Genomic DNA, 22,599 nt, shown 5'->3' with positions numbered 1-22,599 from the left:
TCGACCAAATTCACTGAATGAGGCTATCCACCTAGCTTCTTGCATCCCTAGGCGTGTAATTCCAGAACTGATCTTCCAAACACTAAGGACAGAATCCCCTTCGTTCATACGTTCGACCCCTTAGCCTCATCTTGCATAAAACCATTAGGAAACACAGGAGCATCTTACAAACCGGCTATCCCACGATCCCTGCGTTCCATCAACCCTTCCTACCGTGTTTTAAGAGAGCAACCAATATTAAAGACTCTCTGGTACGTGCCGATTTGGGCGTAGCGTACCAAGGTCCCGCACAACCGTTCTTGCAGAATCCCAAATGGGCACATTCCAATGTCGTCAATGCAACAATGTCCACAGGGTAGCATTGTTCATCACCCACAAACTGGCAAGATGTACAACATCAAAGGGTACTTTACATGTGACAGTTCATATGTGGTATATCTTATTAAATGACCATGCGGCCGAATCTATGTGGGGGAGATAACACAGCCCATAAGGGATAGGATTTCAAAGCAGAAGTCCACAATTCTGTGCAAAAACCTAATGTTACCCATTCCCCAACACTTTATCACGGCAGGACATAGTATTTCTCAATTCAAGTACCAGGTATTGGAACAAGTTTTGACACCACGTCAGAGGGGGGCGACCAAGTGAGCCTTCTCAAACGTAGAGAAGCCTTCTGGATTCATGAATTACAGTCCTTAGAGCCGAAAGGCCTTAATAGGGACTATGACCTACTGGCGTTTATATAAGGTTTTTTTATGTTTGGAATTTGGTTCTCATTGAACAATTGGTATAGAGAAACTTGTCACCCAGGGATCTTATGTGACCCTATGTTGAAATGTATTTTATGTTTGGAAATGTGGTCTTCAATTTGAATAGGTCAATAATATACATGCTTTGATCTCCATATCCTACTCAAATATTGTCTCCTTTGTTGCAGATTATTCCTCTTGTCCCCTCTCCTGGATCCTTCTCCACTCCAACAAAGGCTCTGGCTCATGCCCATGGGGTCTTATGCTCTATACTGGTGGAACGCACGTTCTCTCTCCTTTGCACTCAAACTTCCGGCTCACTGCAATGCATTTACACCGGCCTGTGGAACGCACAGCTTCTTGGGAGCAGCGCGTCCCTTCCGGTGACGTCACACGTGCACTTCCGGAGTTCACACTACACAGCACTGCGGGATTGGTCAGCCACCCTCACTATTCCCGCCCCCCCGCCTTTAGATACCATCCTGCCCCTGACAACGCGCACAGTACCAGGAACTAGCGGTGGACACCGCGTTCCTCTAAACCACTACGTGCAGCACCACTTTATAACCAGGAACTAGGGGTCACAGGTATGCTACGTCCAGCTCTATTCAGCCTATCTCTGCCTCCACAGTCCCTCTCAGCTGTTAACTCTGAGTCTGCCACTCTCTGCTCTTTTCTGCAGACCCAAGTAACCAGTGTCACCATATCTCCACACTTTTGAATTCCTACCTTTGAACACCATCCAGCAGTCTAGTAGGTGTCACCTCTCTTCAATTTGTATATATACTTGCTCTATACTATGATGTTGTATCCGCATTAATGGGGTTTGACGAAATATTATACACTGTTTGACAGCATGTTTATTGTTCATGTTAAGCAAGAGATATTATCATGTTATTGTGCTATGATCCATTTGTATATGCTTTTTTATTTTATTATTTATTATTATTCTTTTATTTATTGTTTTGTTCTTTGTGCTATTTCCAATAGTTCTTGATTAAGGTCAGATCGACCGAAACGTTTACTTTTGCTTTTGGACTGCATTAAAAAAAATTTTTCTATAAGAACCATTGAGTGCCGAGGTTATTCTCAATGTCAATTCCAGTGTCAGAGAATTAGGTGAGAATTAGCGTTATGGAAGATGAGTCTATGAGAAACGTATTCAGCTGCAGACTCCGAGGAAGAAACTGCTCGTTGTCTGTGGCCTAAAATATATAGGTTTTATTACTAGATGTAAAGAAGAAAACTAAATACTGTAAAATAATAAATCTCCTCATATGTTTCCCCTCATTATCTCCAATAGATGTATTATTACACAGGTTATTTCTGATGTTCCATCAACTTATCTTCTTCTCATTCAGGTCTCTACAATATCAGATCCCTCAGTGAAGATCTTCTATAGAAGAGAATTTTCCTGATTTACCCATCAAAGATGGATATGGACAGAGACAAGATGGCGGAGAGGATATTACACCTCACCCTAGAGATCCTCTTCCGTATTACTGGAGAGGTGAGAGATTCTGATGACGTCACATTACATCATTCTTATCTATGGGAATAACAGATGGACAGAACTGGAGAGGTGAGGACTCTGGAAATGTCTGTAGTGAGATTTATGAATGTGTATCTCCATAACCAGAGATTAATCACGGGGCCTCCACCTCACCCCCTGATACATGAGGACATCAATGACCAGAAGATCCTAGAACTCGCCTACAAGATGATTGAGCTGCTGACTGGAGAGGTGACACTGCTGGGAATGCTGGGACATTAAACCGTAACACTATGAAGGGATCGGGGGATGACGGTATCATTGTATGTGTCAGGTTCCTATAAGGTGTCAGGATGTCGCCGTCTATTTCTCCATGGAGGAGTGGGAGTATTTAGAAGGACACAAAGATCTGTACAGGGACTTCATGATGGAGGTTCACCAGCCCCACACATCACCAGGTAATAGACAGGACTAAATACACACGGACTATAATTATCTGTATGTAAAGAATGAATTCAGTCCTTGTATGTGTTTCCTCCAGATCTATCCAGTAAGAGGACAACACCAGAGAGATGTCCATGTCCTCTTCTTCCACAGGACTGTAAACAAGAAGATCCCAATGTTCCTCAGGATCATCAGGTAGATGGAGAGAAGGTGTCATGAGATCTCCCCTATGATGTGTAGACGGCTGTAAAGGTTTTGTATTCAGTCTTGTTTTATCCACCATTATTATGTTTTATACTTGTGGTATGAGAACGGTGGAGATGGCAGGATTAGAGCTGATCATAGATGGGACTTCTCCATCTGTCTGTGACTTTTATAATATTTGTTTCAGGTTGAAGATCTGACCCATATTAATACTACAGAGACATATGTAAGGGGTGATGAGCGGTGTAAAGAGGAGATTCCTACATATGACTACCCAGGTGAGTAGTAACCACTAAATGTAGAGCAGTCACAGATTCTTCTCAGTCACCGGCTGTGGCTGCTTTATCAGTGGTGTAGTCCGGCCGTATCACAATCGTGTGATCACCATTTTGCCTCTAGACCACAACATTCTCCTCCATCTGAAAATGTTCAAATTACTTTGGCAAATTGTGAAAGCCCTTTTCTATAGAACTTACCCCCTGGGATTAGATGATGCTGACCGTTACCTGCCCAGATCTGTAAACTACAAAGCTAAATGACAGCGAACGTAGATTTTGCTGACAAATTAGAAAATCACATGAAGAAAAATATTGTGATGGACCTCTTAGGGAAAGCGGAGAGTAATGATGTTGTTGGCTTCCTAGAACCCTGATATCTTATTGGATGAATCTCCCTTCTGTGCTGCTGAATGTGCTCATATGGTCCCTACAAGACCAGGTCCAGTCTTTATGACCAAACTTCACATTTATGATCTACAACATTAAATGTGCAGTGAGGCCAAGTGTGAATTTCTGTCCAATAACAACAGACCTCCCCTTTATCCTGACTGTTCAATTTATTTTAAAACCAACTAACTTCAAATAGGATTGCGATAACGTACATAAATAACATTACACCTGTGCCATGATATATCTCTAAGCTGTGCACGGCTGATGGCTGTAATATACATTTATTCACGCCTGCAGGAGATGTGGTGGCTCCAGCCCTGGTTTCATGTATTCACTCCGCGTCATAAATTTCATTATGTTTTCAATCCTAAGGAATTCAGATTACTGCACAATCTCTCCTGAAATGGGGGCGCTAATACTTTCTCTACTCCTTCCCGCAGACAGTTTTGTGTTCCTAATCAGACCCATTCTTCTAATCTAACATGTGTCACTTTATGTGGTGATAACTTTGAAATTCTTCACAAAAGATATTAGAAAACAAATGGACCTTACAAATTATTTTCCAACTTCTCCTAAGTCTGACAATACCCTATATACGGTTGTACACTACTGTCTGGGCACATGGCAGGTTAAGAAGGGAAGGAGCGACATTTAGCTATTAGGAATGCAGATTTTGCTGGAATAGTTTTCAGACACAATGTATTGGGGACACTGTTCATGGTCACCTGGCAGCTCAAAAGATGGCTACCACAAACAGACTTGTCTTATCTACTCCGTTTACCGATTTCACAAATTACTTTGCTCATCACCCTTTAACCCCTCTACATGGATCTGGACTTACACAGAGACCCCTAGGCTTGAGCCACGGTGTTACCTGCTGTTCTGTGGAGTGAGATGGGAAGAAGAATAGTCAGGTAGCCGGGTCAGAACCAGGAGGGCAGAGAAAATACAAAATCAGAAGACACAAGAGTAGTCAGTAAACGGGCCGGGATCACAACAGGAGACAAATACACAAGCCGGGAGCTGAGCACAGAGGACTGAACCAGAGGAGAACAAGGCTGTATCTGGCAGCTTCCGAAAATATGCTTCCAGCTTTAGTAGGGTGTGGTGCTCTCCAAATGGCTGAAGCAGGGAGCAGATTACTTCAGCTGGACAGCACACACACCCATACTGCCAGACTGGATGGTACTACAGGTCCCAGCAACCCTAATCTTAGTGGCTGCGCAGAGCCTGTGCCTTCCAGAGCTTCTGGTTCTGACGTCTCTTCCATCACCAGCGCTGCCTGCTGAATGAATAAGGCGGCGCCTGGTGTCAAAAGCAGACGTCACACAAGTCGAAGCAGGAGGAGAAGTACATGCCCCAGACGAGATAGGACACACTGTAGCATCGGCGTCTCTGCCTCCTGACTGGCAGAGACGCCGTCCCTCTCACCTCCCCGCTCCCCGCGCGGCGTCCTCCTGCGCTCCTCTTCCTGCTGCGGCCGGCGCACGTTCTCTCCCGGGCACTGTGCTTAGGGCGCGCGCGCTCCCCCTCTCTTAAAGGGGCCCCGCGCGCCGTCCTAAGGAGTCCCCGGCCAATAACCGGAGGACCTCCCGTATTTAAGGCACCTCCTCCAAAATGGAGGTGTCCGAGCAAAAGTTGTTGCACAGTTTCTTATCTCTGCTTCAGCCCTCAGTTCCCGCTGCTAGCCTGACTCCTCCTCCTGCCTGCCAGCCTGTTATCTGCCCGTTACCTGCCGAGCCTGCCAGCCTGCTCACCTGGAGCTCTCACCTGTTACCTGCCTGTTACCTGCTGTGTCTGTCAGCCCGCTCACCTGGGAGCACCCGCCTGTTACCTGCTGTGTCCGTCAGCCCGCTCACCTGGGAGCGCCCACCTGTTACCTGCCTGTTACCTGCCTTGTCTGTCTGCCCACTCACCTGAGAGCACCCGCCTGTTTCCTGCTAGCCTACCTGGAGGCTCTGCCGTCACTTGCTGTGACCACCTGCCTGGTAAACCTAGAGACTACTACTTGCTCTGCTGTCACATACCGTGACCACCTGTCAGTTAACCAGAGACTTCTGCCTGCTTGCTGTGTCCATCCGTCATACCGGTCAGTTCCAGCCATCTGACCCGTGGGAGCCACTTGCTCTCTTACAAGGTCGTCCCCAGAGTAGCACCTGGTCCCTCTGCCCGGATCCTCCCTGGTCACGGAGTCGTTAGCCGCCGTCCGACCAGGGTCGGTTCGGGTTGATACTTAGTTACGCCCCTCTGGGTCCCTCCTTGCACCGCGGCACAGAGGTTCCACCACCCGGACCCGTAACAGTTTGCTCGGGCCATGGAACCCGGTGGCACCCAAGCTCCCTCTCTCTCTGACCTATACCACAAAGTCTCCCGTCAGAGATCCAAACAGGAATCCATCCTGAACCACCTGCGGAATGTCAACTCCCGCCTGGACACACTGACTGCTCCACCAGGACCCGCCTCTAGTTGCACGACTCGCACCCCGGCAGCTCCACTGCCCACCAATACCATGGTATCCGGCCCCGGTCCCCGGCTTTCTGCACCGCCTCGTTTTGGTGGAGACCCTGCCTTGGCTCGAGGTTTCATAAACCAGTGTACCCTGCACGTTGAACTCTTGGCACATCAGTTTATCTCCGACCGGGCCAAAGTGGCATTCATCATGTCCCATCTCACTGGGGAGGCACTGGCTTGGCTAAATCCCCTGTGGGAGAGAGGGGATCCCCTGGTGTCCGACCTATCGTCTTTCCTCACTGCTTTCCGGAAAGTCTTCGATGAACCGGGACGTAAGACCTCATCAGCCTCCTCTCTGCTACGTCTCCGCCAAGGGAGTCTCACCGTGGGCCAATATGCCATACGGTTCCGCACCCTCGCTTCTGAGCTTGCCTGGGATAACGAGGCCCTGGTGTCCGTCTTCTGGGAGGGCCTTTCCGGTCGGATTAAAGACGAGCTCGCCGGTCGGGACATTCCTACCACCCTGGATGACCTGTTGTCGCTGGCTACCCGGATTGACATCGGGTTTCAAGAACGCACCAAGGAGACCACCCGTGAGAGAGGGTTTCCCCGCCTTGCTCCTACTTTCCAGAGACCTGTCTCCTCTTCGGTCACACCCCGGGCGCACTCACCCGAGCCCATGCAGATCGACCAGACCAAGATGGTCAAATCTCGCCAAGAGTCACGCCGAGCCGAGGGGAGCTGTTTCTATTGTGGCAATAAGGAGCACCTGATCCGTTCCTGCCTGGAGAGGCCGGGAAACTCCAGTGTCTAGGACCGCTCGGAGAGGTCGCCCTAGACAAAAGTAAGCCCTCTCCATCCCTGAGTTTGCCTGTCTCTATCTCCTGGGGAGGGAACCGTCACTTTGAACTCACCCACCTGGATTCTCGAGCTGCTGGAAACCTCATTTCCCAGTCCCTGGTTGAGAAATACCGTATTCCCACCAAGTCTCTGGCTGAACCATTGTCAGTCGCCTCCGTGGATGGATGACTCCTTCCGGTGACCATCTTGCTCGTCACGGAACCCATAACCCTGCAGGTGGGAATGCTGCACTCTGAGGAAATCTCCTTCCATGTGCTACCCAGACTCTCTCACTCCCTATTGCTAGGCCTGCCTTGGCTCCAGACACATGAACCCGTGTTGAACTGGCAATCCGGTGAAGTACTCCGGTGGGGGCCGGACTGCCACAAGACCTGCCTGGTTCCGGTTCGTCCACCACCTACCCCAGCTAATTTACCCGGTCTTCTGGCTCCTTTTTGGCCCTATGCTGACGTCTTCGGTAAAAAGGAAGCAGAGACTTTGCCACCTCATAGGCCATATGATTGCCCGATCGACCTGGTACCTGGCGCCACTCCACCCTGTGGCCGTATTTACCCGTTGTCTGCGGCCGAAACCCGGGCCATGTCTGAGTACATTGAAGAGAATCTGGCTAGGGGATTCATCCGGAAGTCTACCTCCCCGGCTGGAGCCAGATTCTTCTTTGTCAAAAAAAAGGATGGCTCGCTACGCCCCTGTATTGACTATAGAGGACTCAATCAGATCGCGGTAAAGAATAAATACCCCCTGCCACTCATCTCCGAGTTGTTTGATCGCCTTAAAGGCGCCAGGATCTTTTCCAAGCTGGATCTACGTGGAGCATATAACCTGGTCCGTATTCCGGCAAGGAGACAAATGGAAGACGGCATTCAATACCCGGGACGGTCACTATGAGTACCGTGTGATGCCCTTCGGTCTCTGCAATGCTCCCGTCGTCTTCCAAGAACTGGTCAACGACATCTTCCGTGATCTTCTTTACTCCTGCGTGGTGGTATACCTGGATGACATCTTGGTCTTCTCTCCGGATCTTCCCACACACCGGAGGGATGTTCGTCAGGTCCTGCTTAGGCTCAGGCAGAACCACCTCTATGCTAAATATGAGAAGTGCCTCTTCGAACAGACCTCTCTTCCATTCCTAGGCTATGTTATCTCCCAGACAGGCTTGCGAATGGATCCCGAGAAACTCTCTGCTGTCCTAAAGTGGCCCCGTCTGGAGGGGTTGAAGGCGATTCAGCGATTCTTGGGCTTCGCCAACTACTATTGTCTCTTCATTCCCCACTTCTCGTCCCGGACGGCCCCCATATCTGCGCTCACCCGTAAGGGAGCAAATCCCAAGATATGGTCGCCCGAAGCCGAAGAGGCCTTCCTTTCCTTAAAGCAAGCCTTCTCCTCTGCCCCTGTACTGCACCGTCCGGACTGTAATAAACAATTCTACCTGAAGGTTGGTGCTTCCTCTTCCGGAGCCGGGGCGGTGCTCACCCAAAAATCTTATTCCAGGAGAATGGTAATCTGCGGCTTCTTCTCCAAAATCTTCTCATCTGAGCGCAACTACTCCATAGGAGACCGAGAATTGCTAGCCGTCAAATTGGCGCTGGAGGAGTGGCGTTACCTGCTTGAGGGGGCTCTATACCCGGTGATCATCTATACGGATCACAAAAATCTGGCATGCCCAAAGACTCAATCCGCGTCAGGCCCGGTGGTCTTTGTTTTTTGCCCGCTTCGACTTCATCCTGCATTTCCGCCCGGCGGACAAGAATGTCAAAGCCGATGCCTTGTCCCAATCCTTCCTGTCCTCCGATCAAGAGGAGGAGCCTATGCACATCATCGATCCCTCCAAGGTGATAAATGTGGCCCCCTTGGATGTAACTCGTCTTCCACCCAGTAAACATTTGTAGCGGTTCCAGACCGTGAGAAGGTTCTTCGCTGGGGCCATTCTTCTAAACTAGCTGGCCATGCTGGCCAAAAGAAGACCTTCCAGTTCATTACAAGGCATTACTGGTGGCCTACCCTGCGTAAGGATGTGGTAGACTTCGTCTCAGCCTGTTCATCTTGTGCCTGCAACAAAGTTCCCAGACATTTACCAGCCGGTCATCTCCTGCCTCTTCCCGTACCTGCTGCCCCGTGGCAACATATCGCTATAGACTTTATTACCGATCTCCTTGTTTCTGCCGGTTGTACAGTCATTTGGGTGGTCGCGGACCGCTTTTCTAAAATGGCCCACTTCATTCCTCTGCCTGGTCTCCCGTCTGCATCTGAGCTAGCTAAAGACTTCCTTCACCATATCTTTTGTCTCCATGGCCTAACCCTCCACATCGTGTCGGATCGAGGGGTTCAGTTCACCTCACGCTTCTGGAGAGCTACCTGTAAGCTGCTGGATGTCAACCTGGATTTCTCCTCTGCTTACCACCCTCAGTCCAATGGTCAAGTAGAGCGGATCAACCAGATCCTTACCAGCTACCTCCGGCACTTTGTCAATGCCCACCATTCTGATTGGGTGGACCTCCTGCCATGGGCCAAATTCTTTTATAACAATCATGAGAGCGAATCCACTTCCAAGTCCCCGTTCTTTATCGTCTATGGCCAACAACCCCGGATTCCGTTTCCCGTCTCCGCTTCTGTGGACAACCCTGCTGCGGAGTCCCTGGTCAGTGACTTTTCCACTATTTGGGAGAATACTAGGTGCGCACTTCTTCAGTCTTCTGAGCGGATAAAGAGATTTGCTGACAAAAGACGTCTGGATCCGCCTCAATTCCGTCCGGGAGACAAGGTTTGGCTCTCTTCCAAACATGTGCGGCTCAAAATACCCTCCTACAAGCTGGGCCCTCGGTTCATCGGTCCATTTCAGGTCCTTAAACAGATCAATCCAGTGGCCTACAAGTTGAAGCTTCCACCCACCCTACGCATTCCCAACTCCTTCCACGTATCTCTCCTCAAACCTGCTGTCTTTAACTCTTTCTCCAATGATTCAGGTACTCCTCCTGCTCCGTTTGCTGCTGAGGACGTTTTTGAGGTAGAGAATATTCTGGCCACCAAGAGGGTAAGAGGGTGAACCTTTTTTCTGGTGGATTGGAAGGGGTTTGACCCAGAGGAGAGCACTTGGGAACCCAGGGAGAACATCCACGCCCCGCTTCTCCTTGAAAAATTTCTTGCCAGCCTAAAAAATAGAGGGCATAAAGGGGGGGGGGATACTGTAGCATCAGTGTCTCTGCCTCCTGCCAGGCAGAAACGCCGTCCCTCTCACCTCCCCTCTCCCCGCGCGGCATCCTCCTGCGCTCCTCTTCCGGCTGCGGCCTGCGCGCGTTCTCTCCTGGGCACTGTGCTTAGGGTGCGCGCGCTTCCCCTCTCTTAAAGGGGCCGCGCGCGCCGTCCTAAAGAGTCCCCGGCCAATAACCGGAGGACCTCCAATAGTTAAGGTACCTCCTCCAAGATGGAGGTGCCCGAGCAAAAGTTGTTGCACAGTTTCTTATCTCTGCTTCAGCCCTCAGGTCCCGCTGCTAGCCTGACTCCTCGTCCTGCCTGCCAGCCTGTTATCTGCCCGTTACCTGCCGAGCCTGCCAGCCTGCTCACCTGGAGCGCTCACCTGTTACCTGCCTGTTACCTGCTGTGTCTGTCAGCCCGCTCACCTGGGAGCACCCGCCTTTTTCCTGCTAGCCTACCTGGAGGCTCTGCCGTCACTTGCTGTGACCACCTGCCTGGTAAACCTAGAGACTACTACTTGCTCTGCTGTCACATACCGTGACCACCTGTCAGTTAACCAGAGACTTCTGCCTGCTTGCTGTGTCCATCCGTCATACCGGTCAGTTCCAGCCATCTGACCCGTGGGAGCCACCTGCTCTCTTACAAGGTCGTCCCCAGAGTAGCACCTGGTCCCTCTGCCCGGATCTTCCCTGGTCACGGAGTCGTTAGCCGCCGTCCGACCGGGGTCGGTTCGAATTGATACTTAGTTACGCCCCTCTGGGTCCCTCCTTGCACCGTGGCACAGAGGTTCCACCACCCGGACCCGTAACACACACCTTTTGCAGAAGCCCTAATATGACAAAATGGCAGAAAACCAGAGCAGTAGAAATCCCCATAAAGTGACTCCATTTTGGAAATTATAACCCTCAGTGAATTAATCTATAGGAGAAGTGACTATTTTGACTCCACAGTCACTTTCCAGAAATTATCACGCAGTGGATGTTGGAGAGTGAAAAGTGCAAATATACTATTTTATTACCCAACACATAGTGCCCAGATTTTTCTCCAGGAGACACACAACGTAAATTAACAGGGTTCTTCTCACTATGGTAATGTCAAATACTGCAAAGCTCAGAAGCGAGGGGGAGATCTGACTTTGGGAGTGCAGCTATTGCTGGATTGGTTTATGGAAGCCATGTTGCTTTTCAAGAGCCTTTGAGACACTAATAATGTGGAAACCTCTGTTATTCCATTGACAGATGATGGACCTGAGTGGTGGCTTGTTTTTTGTGAGACGAATAGAAGTTTTTATTGGTATTATTATCACTTACATAACATTGTTGGCTTTTTATTCCATATTTGGGAGACAGAATGAAAAACAGTTGGACACCACGCTCTACTGGTTCATGCTATGAGGTTTTCTATTAGACAGTCATTGTCCTGGTGAATAAGTGAATTTTTTTTTATATAACTTGCCTTTTTATGGACAGTTTAAGTAGAAATGTTCAAATATAAAATTCAAGGATTTTTATTAAAAAATAATAATTGGTTTTATTCTTGGCAGATGACTGTACCAGGAGATCAGAGGGACACCTGACACCTTCAATTTTCAAATCAGATGATCTTGAGATCCCACAGGATACAATTGAAGTGAATGCCATTACTCCAGATATACCATCATCCCTTCACAGCAAAGATCTGTCATCTGATCCTTTGAAACAGGTCCTGTCTTCTGATTCATTACCGATTACTAAGGGAAATCAAAGTCACAAAATAAGCACTAAAAAACAAACTGCTTCTAATGCAAAGAAGACATTTTCACGTTCAGAATATAGAAATAGTTTTCCTCCCAAAAAGTCTTTTCTTAAACCTCAAAAAATTCACACAGCAAAGAATAGATTTTCTTGTTCCAAGTGTGGGAAATGTTTTGTACAGAAATCATATCTTAATATACATCAGAGAACTCACACAGGGGAGAAGCCTTTTTCTTGTTCAGAATGTGGAAAATGTTTTAACCAGAAATCAAATCTTATTATACATCAGAGAAAGCACACAGGGGAGAAGCCTTTTCCATGTTCAGAATGTGGAAAATGTTTTAACCAGAAATCTAGTTTTCTTAAGCACCAGAGAAACCACACAGAGAAGAAGCCATTTTCCTGTTCAGAATGTGGGAAATATTTTACAAAGAAATCAACTCTTATCAACCATCAGAGAACTCACACAGGAGAGAAGCCATTTTCCTGTTCAGAATGTGGGAAATGTTTTACAGAGAAATCAACTCTTATCAGCCATCAGAGAACTCACACAGGAGAGAAGCCATTTTCCTGTTCAGAATGTGGGAAATGTTTTATAGAGAAATCAACTCTTATCAACCATCAGAGAACTCACACAGGGGAGAAGCCATTTTCATGTTCAGAATGTGGAAAATGTTTTACAAGGAAATCAAATCTTAATATACATCAGAGAACTCACACAGGGGAGAAGCCTTTTCCATGTTCAGAATGTGGAAAATGTTTTAACCAGAAATCTAGTTTTGTTAAGCACCAGAGAAACCACACAGAGGAGAAGCCATTTTCCTGTTCAGAATGTGGGAAATATTTTACAGAGAAATCAACTCTTATCAGCCATCAGAGAACTCACACAGGAGAGAAGCCATTTTCCTGTTCAGAATGTGGGAAATCTTTTTCCGAGAAATCAACTCTTATCAACCATCAGAGAACTCACACAGGGGAGAAGCCTTTTCCATGTTCAGAATGTGGGAAATGTTTTAACCAGAAATCTAGTTTTCTTAAGCACCAGAGAACCCACACAGAGGAGAAACCTTTTTCATGCTCAGATTGTGGAAAATGTTTTGGACACAAATCATATCTTTATAAACATCAAAGAACTCACACAGGGAAGAAGCCTTTTTAATGTTCAGAATGTGGGAAATATTTTACAGAGAAATCTACTCTTATCAACCATCAGAGAACTCACACAGGAGAAAAGCCATTTTCCTGTTCAGAATGTGGGAAATGTTTTACAGAGAAATCAACTCCTACCAAACATCACAAAACTCACACAGGAGAAAAGCCATTTTCCTGTTCAGAATGTGGGAAATGTTTTACAGAGAAATCAACTCTTACCAAACATCACAAAACTCACACAGGGGAGAAGCCTTTTTCATGTCGAGAATGTGGGAAATGTTTTAACCAGAAAGCGCATCTTGATAACCATCGGAGAATCCACACAGGGGAGAATGCCGCAACTACACCCAACTAGTCTCTGTAGAGACAAGAAAGGCCCTAGCTGCACAACTAAAAACGCCACCACACACCTAACTAACTAATAAGCCATTGAGGAATTTCTCACACCTCCTGAGGAACCAGAGGGGAGGCAGAAACACACTATCAACAAGGGAAAAGGAAAGTATGAAGTAAAATACGAAAACCCTGAGTGCGAAACAAAAACACATTCATATAGGGCAAAGAAGGCAAGCTAACCAAAAATAAAAGGAACAAGTATAATCTCCCAGAAACCTAACATTGTTAGAATGAAAAGGTACTGGGAGGGAAAGCAAACTGACCGGGAGGATAGTTTCACCTTTGTGGTGAAACTTATAAAATTCATTCTCGCCAACTGTATATGTAAAACCCGTCCATTTATAATGACCATGGACAAGATAAAGATTCCCAACTCACATCAGGATTACAAGATTCCAGGTACTTTCAGCTGCATCACAACTAATGTAGTTACTTAATTATATATACCAAATGTCCAACTGGGGGTCTGTATGTAGAGGAGACAGGGCAAAAATTTAAAACAAGGATGAATTCTCATCGCCACACAATAAAAGAAAAAAGAATAGATCTACTTCTGGCCAAACATTTCTACGGCCACAACTGCTTCTCCCTCTCCCATGCTGATAGTTCTGCTTCAAGTCTCTTATCTTATCTATTGCATTATTCCTGTGCCCTGTTGGGTATAAATATGTGACTCTTCAGATTTTGTGTTATACTTTGTCTGATGAAGAGACCAGAGTAGTCTCAAAAGCTTACTGACTAATGGCTAACTGAAAAGATGGTATCAACCACTGAGGACTTTCAGATTTTTATATTTTTCTCCAAACAGCAATTTTAAGATCTCTACACAGGTGTTCAATGGGATTTAGATCCGGATTCATTGCTGGTCAGAACTGTCCAGGACTTTGTTTACATCCATTTTCTGGGTGCTTCTTGAAGTTCTGTATGTTTGGGGTCATTGTCATGCTGGAAGACCCATGACCTAGCACGCAAACCCAGCTTTCTGACACTAGGCACTACATTGTGCCCCAAAATTCTTTGCTAATCTTCAGATTTCATGATGCCTTGCACATGATCAAGGTACCTGACCAAAGGCAGCAAAACAACCCAAAAACATCTTTGAAGCGCCACCATATTTGACTGTATGTGTTGTAAATTTATTGATTATGTTGCGCAAGTTGGACAGAGGAACATCCGGATCTCAAAAGATGGACTTATAACCTTGAAATTATTGATATTTTTCAACAATTTTGGTTCTCAAGTCCTCAGACACTTCTCTTCTTCTTTTTCTGTTTTCTCCATGCTTAGTGTGGCACACATATGCACACAATGAAAAGATTGAATCAACTTCTCCCTTTTTTATCTGGTTTTAGTTGTGATTTTCATATTGCCCACACCTGTTACTTGCCACAATTGCGTTTGAACAAGCTTCACATGCTTGAAACAAAGTTGTTTACCCACAATTTTGGCAAGGTGTCAATAATTTTGTCCGACCTATTTTATGTGGTTTTGTGTGAAATTATGTTCAATTTGCCTTTTTTTTCTCTGTTTTCTTGTGCTGTTTCAATACACGCTAAGGAAATAAACGTGTATAATAAAACATGTAATTGCAATAATTTTCTGGGAGAATTACTTCATTTCTGGGACAATTTCAAGGGAGCCAACACTTTTGACCATGACTTGTTTTTGTTGCTTTTTTAATTTGTTGCAGCATATCATCCTCTACGTGTTCAGCTATATTAGGAGGCTTCTAGCAAAGTCCAGTTAGCAGCTTTCCATTATTGCCATTCCATGTACATTACCCATACTGATTTTACATCAGAGATGTAAAGGTCAAAACATGCAGAGGGCCGAAATGAAAAACTTGGATAAAGTTGTGGACCAACCAGTATACAGTATAATGGGCCCCACATAGTCCTCCATACAGAATAATGGGCCCCACAAAGTCCTCCATTCACAATAATAGCCCCACATAGGTGTGGTGGTTCTGGTGTCGTGGGTCAAATATAATCACCAAGAGTTGGGCATGTGTGCTGTACATTGTCGAAGCTGCCCCCCATGTCGTCATTGAGCTTGAGGTCTTAAGTTGGTTTTAACGAAAATACACACCCGTCTACCTATTTTTCTTTCCTATCCGTTTGAATGTAGTGTAACCCTCTATGTTTGACTCCCAAGTCATGGCTTTCATCCAACCAGGTTTCTGTAATCTGTGGCTGACCTAAGAGTCTCTGATTCATTCATTTTGTTTTCAAGACTTCTTTCATTTGCCTGCAGACATTTAATACTATTAGCACATTTATTACTGTTACTTTCCTCCTTACTTTCCTTGAATGTCTCACTCTCTGTCTATTCTACCTCCTTATTTGCACGGCTAACCTCTCTCCCCCAGATTCTAGTTTGAAAGCTCCTCCATCCATCTGACCATTTTTTTCCCCAGCACATCTGCATTCTCCACAATGAGGTGCAGCCTGTAGCCGACAGAGAAGTCAGCCCAGTTCTCCATGAACCTAAACCCTTTCTTCCTGACAATTATCTCCTTAAGTTCCCGCTGACTTTCTAGTGACGTAGTGGAATCAGCAGTATTTCTGAAAACACCACCTGTACTTCAGCTTCTCTCCTAATTCCCTGTAATCATTTTTAAAGACCTTTCACCTCTCTCTAACTTAGTCATTGGTACCAACGTGTACCATGACTGCTGGGTTTTCCCCAGCCCCACCCAATAATCTGTCTATCTGATCGCATGAGGGGCACACAAAATGTGTGTGTTCTCGTCTTAGTTGTCTGCCGCCAAATTGTATATAGGATCTATACGGTCGGAGAAATCACAAATGAACACTGAGCAGTGTCTCAAATAGGCTTTTTATAGGAAAAATCAGGGACCTTTCCACACATTACCTCATTGCCTTATCTCATAATTATGGCTGACATCTGTCGCTAATGAGTCATTTTAATATGTAAACAATTAAGTCAAGCTGACTCTCAATTAAATCAATTAAGTCCGTCTTGCACTTAAGGTTCAAAGGTCAATCAGAATAGTCACTTATCTTTTGTTATTCTGTAATTTCCCTAAAAGAAATAAAGATCATTAGCAAGTTCAATTTATCAGATTAATATGTTAGTCAATAATCATTAGGGATTTTCCATAATTCCATGTTCCACATAGTATGTGGATGTTTGATCATTATGAGGTTATTGGTACAATGTGGTACGAACAGGAGGAGGGCATTTTGTATTGTCTGCAATTCTTAACCCCTTTCCGACCATGTCAGTAATAGTACGTAGCTGTGCCCTGGGCCTATTGGGCCAGCTACGTATTATCACGCGCGAAGCGATCCCGCCCGCACACAAGCGGTGCGGGGCATTCGCCGCCGGGTGTCAGCTGATTATCACAGCTGACTCCCGGTGCTGGGAGTGGTCCTGCACCGCTCCCGGCACATTAACCCCCGCAATGCTGGTGGCAAGGGGGGAGGTGATCGTTACACTCACCTCTCCTGCCGGCGTCCAGCGATGTCTGTGGCGACTTCCGGATGTTGCCATGACAACCCGATGTCGTCATGACAACATCCGGGTCACCAGGAGGCAGGACGTTACTTTGGTCATGCGCAGTGCGCGACCAAAGTAATGTCTCCCCTGTGTGCAGCGCTGACAGGCTGCATGACAAAGGGAGCTGCTGCTCTCTATGCCATGCAGCCGATCAGGCTGCAAAAAGTGAAAGTCCCATAGTGGGACAATGTGTAAAAGTAAAAAAAAAAGGTAGAAAAGTAAAAAATAAAAAAAATTGTAAAAATATAAAAAAAATAATCCCCTAAAAATATATTGAACCCATAATATTTATTTATTATGAAAAAAAAAATAAACCAATAAAAGTACACATATTTGGTATCGCCGCGTCCGGAACGACCTGACCTATAAAACTGTCCCACTAGTTAACCCCTTTAGTGAACACGGTAAAAAAAAAAAAACCGAAGCAAAAAAACAATGCTTTATCATCATACCGCCAAACAAAAAATGGAATAACACGCGATCAAAAAGACGAATGTAAATAAAAATGGTACCGCTAAAAACGTCATCTTGTCCCGCAAAAAACAAGCCACAATACAGCTCCATCAGCCGAAAAATAAAAAAGTTATAGCTCTCAGAATAAAGCGATGCAAACAAATAATTTTTTCTATAAAATCGTTTTTGTGTAAAAGCGCCAAAACATAAAAAACTATATAAATGCGATACCGCTGTAAATGCACTGACCCGAAGAATAACGCTGCATTATCAATTTTACCACATGCAGAACGGCATAAAAAAAAAGCAAAAAAACAATTCCTGAATTGTTGTTTTTTTTTATTCTGCCTCCCAAAAATCAGAATAGAAAGCGATCAAAAAATGTCATGTGCCCGAAAATGGTACCAATAAAAACGTCAACTAGTCCCGCAAAAAAAAAGCCATCACATGACTGTCGGCCAAAATATGGAAAAATTATAGCTCTCAAAATATGGTGATGCCAACACTAGTCTTTGCAAAAAAAGTGTCTTTTAGTGTGTGACAGCTGTCAGTCATAAAAACCCGCTATGAATCTGATATTGCTGTAATCGCACCGACCCGAAGAATAAAGTCGTCTAATCACTTATACCGCACGAGGAATGGTGTAAAAAAATAAACTCTAGGGTTAGGATGGGCTAGGGTTAGGGTTGGGGCTAGGGTTGGGGTTTTTTCAAAAGTAAAGAAAAAAAAAATGATGACAACATAGTTGTTGACAGTTGTTTTGAGGAGCCCATGATGCCACTCTTCAGAGGAGATTCAAACATGAGAACAACTTGCAAGTGGCCACTTTAAGTAGCTTTTCTCATGATTGCATACACCTGGCTATGAAGTTCAAAGCTAAATGAGGTTACAAAACCAAAAAAAGTGCTTTAGTACGTCAGTAAAAAGTAGGTAGGAGTATTTAAAACAAGAAAATAAGGGTGCCCATACTTATGCACCTGTCAAATTTGTTTGAATGCAGATTGCACATTTTCTGTTAGTACAATAAACCTCATTTCAAGGCAGAAACATTACTGTGTCCAACAGTTATTACATATATCAAACTGAAATAGCTGTTGCAAAAACACCAATTTTTATAAAACATTAAGCTTAAGATTAATAGGGGTGCCCAAACTTTTTCATATAACTGTATATTTATCTATAACACCCCAAATTAACTTAGGAATAATCTTAAGGACCATAATCTTTCCACTTGACGAGATAATGCAGACCTGACCCACCTGGAACCAAGAATTCGCCTTACTTCATACTCCCAATACCCTTCCAAATCCACCTCAATTATGTCTTGAGGTCCCCTCAAATTTTTTTAAAAGAGAAGAATCGAAAGAATTATTGGTTTTCCAGGCAATAGGAAGTTGCAACTTAACTGTCACAGAATTTAAAATTGTAATAATTTTATAAGGACCTACAATTTTAGGTGCAAACTTTCTATATGTGATCTTTAAGCGCAGATTTTTTGAGAACAACCACACAAAATCCCCCACCCTAAAGACAGCAGCCTTCCTACATCTGCGGTTAGCAACTCTTTTCGCCCAATCACTATCTACCAAAAGATACATTTCGACCTCCCTCCAATCCTTAAAGAGGTTGTCCACTACTATTAACAATGCCCCCATGGATTTAAATTGTGCCAACAAGTTTTTTTTGTAAATACCTTGCTTGTTCTTTATTGCCTGTGAGCGGCGCTATTGCTAGCCGCTCACCAGCCATCACGTGACCCCGGCTGCAGCCGGCTCCGGTATCCGCTGATGTCACGTCAAGTTCCGGCTGCAGTCAGGCGTGAGCAAGTGACGCACTCCTCCTTGAGTGATGGGCTGTGGTCGGGGTTTCACCGCACATCACAGCCCAGATCCACCGTGCGCTTTCCTTCTCTGCTTTAGTTGGGAAAGAGCAATAAAAAATTGAATTGCACTCGGACCAATGTTAATGAATGAATGACATCTCATCTGCAATTTTTTTTCTGAGCTGAAATCGGGCTGATTCACAGCATGCTGCGATTTGCCGCGTATCTCAGACGAGACTCGCCAATGCAAGTCAATGAGTGCGTGAAAAAAAACGCACGCACAGCACTCGGACCATGCGAGTGGCATCCAATTTTCACGCACCCGTCTCTTTAAAAGCTGGCAATTAATCAGCCGCATACAGTTACAATACATCGGTGCCCAACAATTTAGAATAGAAAGAATAGCTATACACATAGAATAGATAGAAAGGTGTCAGTCATGTATATAATTAGTACAGTGACTGTGTTGGTTACTGTACTTGTCATTTATTGTTAAATTAAAGGATTTATTAAAAAAAAATTGGTGTGGGGTCCCCCGTAATTTTATAGTCTAGCAGAGGTTAAGCAGACGGCTGGGGCAGATTTTTGAAGCCAGGGAAAAGTGTAATACCCACGGAGCTTCCCAGGCTACTAATATCAGCCCCCCAGCTGAATACTTAGCCTTTACAGGCTATTAAAATGGGGGACCCCCCAAAAAAATTGACGTTGGGTCCCCCTATTTAACAGCTAGCAAAGGCTATGCAGACAGTTGGGGACTATATTTGGCCTAGGAAGGGGCCATGAATATTGGCCCCCTCCGAGGCTAGAGACAGCAGCCCTCAGCCGCCCCAGAAGTGGCGCATCAATAGGATGCATCAATTCTGGCTCTTCCCACTGCCCTGTAGTGGTGGCAGTGGGGTTATAGGGTTGGGGTTGATGTCAGCTTATAAGGCCAGCTGACATCAAGCCCGGTTAGTAATGGAGAGGCGTCTATAAGACGCCCCCATTAATAACACCGTGGTGAAAGTGATATGTGAAATAACTACAACACCATGAATAAAATATTTTATTTGAAATAAACACAGAGACCTTTTATTGTTCTAAATTAAACCCTACTTACCATAACGCCCATTCCAGTTGAAGCCAATGTCCCCTGCAACAAAAGTTAAATAATAAAGCAACCTCATCTTTACCTAACTAGAAACACTAGTGATCTTAGGCCACGGTCCCACTATCAGTATTTGGTCAGTATTCGGTCAGTATTTTTTCTCAGGAGTGGGAGCCAAAAGCAGGTGAGGAACAATCAGAGAAAAGGTATAATAGAAACGAGTCACCAATTCTGCATTTATCCCCCATTCCTGAGAAAAAATACTGACTGAATACTGATAGTGGGACTGGGGCATTAGAATAAAAAACTTCATTGTATTGACATCAGGGGTATAGATTTGAGTAACTAACTCAAAACCAACGAGGAATAAAGTGCAGATTTTTGGGGGCACATGATACAATATATACAATTGAAATCAGAAGTTTACATACACTATATAAAAAGACACATCTACATGTTTTTCTCAATATCTGACATGAAATCATAATAAATCTTTCCCTTTTTAGGTCAATTAGAATTACCATCATTTTTTATATTTGCCAAATGCCAGAATAATGAGAGAGAATGTTTTTAAGGCATTTTTATTACTTACTGCAAAGTCAAAAGTTTACATACATTTCATTAGTATTTGGTACCATAGACCTTAAACTGAATGACATGGGTCAATCGTTTGGGATCTCCTTCCACAAGCTTCTCACAATAGTTGGTCGGAATTTGGGCCCATTCCTCCTAACAAAACTGGTGTAACTAATCAAGGTTTGTAGGTCGCCTTGATGCCACCTGCCTTTTCAGCTTTGCCCATAAATTTTCAATAGGATGGAGATCAGGGCTTTGTGATGGCCACTCCAAAACATTGACTTTGTTATCCTTAAGCCACTTTGTTACCATTTTGGCAATATGCTTCGGGTTATTGTCCATTTGGAAGACCCATTTCCGCCCAAGCTTTAACTTCCTGACTTATGTCTTGAGATGTTGCTTCAGTATTTCCACATAATCTTCTTTGCTAATGATGCCATCTATTTTGTGAAGTGTACCAGTCCCTCCTTCAGCAAAACCCCACAACATGATGCTGCCCCCCTATGTTTCACAGTTGGGATAGTGTTCTTAGGCTTCCAAGCTTCTCCCTTTTTCCTCCCAATGTAACAATAGTCATTATGCCCAAAAAGTTGAATTTTAGTTTCATCAGACCACAGGACGTCTCCAAAAATTAAGGTCCTTTTTCCTGTGTGCATTTGCAAACATTAATCTGGCTTTTTTATGTTTCTTTTGGAGTAATGGCATCTTCCTGGCAGAGTGGCCTTTCAGCCCATGTTGATATAGTACTCGTTTCACTGTGAATATTGACACAATCTTACCAGCATCCGCCATCATCTTCACAAGGTCTTTTGCTTTGGTCCTTGGGTTGATATGTACATGTCGGACCAAAGCACGTTCATCTCTGGGACACAGAACCCGTCTCCTTTCTGAGCGGTATGATGGCTGGACATTCCCATCTTGTTTGTTCTTGTGTATAATTGTTTGTACAGATGAACGAGGCACCTTCAGCTATCTTGAAATTGTACCCAAGGATGTGCCAGACAAGTGCAAGTCCACAATTCTCTTTCTGGTATCTTGGCTAATTTCTTTAGACTTGACCATGATACTGCACAAATAAGCAGTATGTTTCAGGTGTGCATTAAAATACATCCACAGGTGTGTCTCAGAAGCTTTCAAACACATGACATCATCATATAGGCAGTCCAGAATTGTTTAAAGGCATAGTAATCTTAGTGTATGTAAACTTTTGACTTTGCAGTAAGTAATAAAAATGCCTTAAAACATTCTCTCTCTCTCTCATTATTCTGGCATTTGGCAAATATTAAAAAATATGGTAATCCTAATTGACCTAAAACGGGAAAGGTTTATTCTAAATTCATGTCAGATATTGAGATAAACATGTATTTTTATACAGTGTATGTAAACTTCTGGTCTCAACTGTATATATTTACTTAAGTATAAGAAATGCCTAGTGGCATAAAGTAACCACACCGATCAAAGGGAAAAAACATGCTTTTCGCACCGAGCTTTGTCAATGGGTGATGGTGGACTGAACAACCAGGCTATTTACACATGTAGAAGCCAATCAAAACAGTTGTAACACAGGTGGATTCCTGTGCATACAAAATGAATGGGACATCATCGAAGAAGCGGTAGTGGCTTCAGACGCTATCCTCAGATGGCCCACCCACTGAAAACAAGGTGCAGGAGACACCTGTATTCCCATAGGAGTCACCATACTGGTAAGCACAAGATAGATGATGTGATAGCCATGTGGTCAGTAATGTGACCAACACATGGCTAGAAGAGATCATCCCACTGCTAACACGCAAG

The 22,599-nt window shown here is 44.8% G+C and overlaps 1 protein-coding gene across 1 annotated transcript in view; it reads left to right on the top strand.

The window, feature by feature from the left end:
• LOC141182644 (uncharacterized) overlaps positions 1-14,941 on the top strand; it is a 35,949-nt gene extending 21,008 nt beyond the window's left edge. Inside the window, exons 2-7 of the mRNA XM_073660805.1 lie at positions 2,114-2,262; positions 2,392-2,496; positions 2,579-2,702; positions 2,786-2,883; positions 3,080-3,170; positions 11,608-14,941. Coding sequence (XP_073516906.1) covers positions 2,185-2,262; positions 2,392-2,496; positions 2,579-2,702; positions 2,786-2,883; positions 3,080-3,170; positions 11,608-12,956 — 1,845 coding nt within the window. The 5' untranslated portion in view covers positions 2,114-2,184 and the 3' untranslated portion in view covers positions 12,957-14,941. The remainder of the gene's footprint in view (positions 1-2,113; positions 2,263-2,391; positions 2,497-2,578; positions 2,703-2,785; positions 2,884-3,079; positions 3,171-11,607) is intronic.
• Positions 14,942-22,599: the final 7,658 nt, after the last annotated feature.

Source organism: Phyllobates terribilis, unplaced genomic scaffold, assembly GCF_046119375.1.
Source record: "Phyllobates terribilis strain yellow unplaced genomic scaffold, ASM4611937v1 Scaffold_35__1_contigs__length_13245226, whole genome shotgun sequence".
Classification (NCBI taxonomy): Eukaryota; Metazoa; Chordata; class Amphibia; order Anura; family Dendrobatidae; genus Phyllobates; species Phyllobates terribilis.
This window is presented reverse-complemented; position numbering and strand designations above follow the sequence as displayed.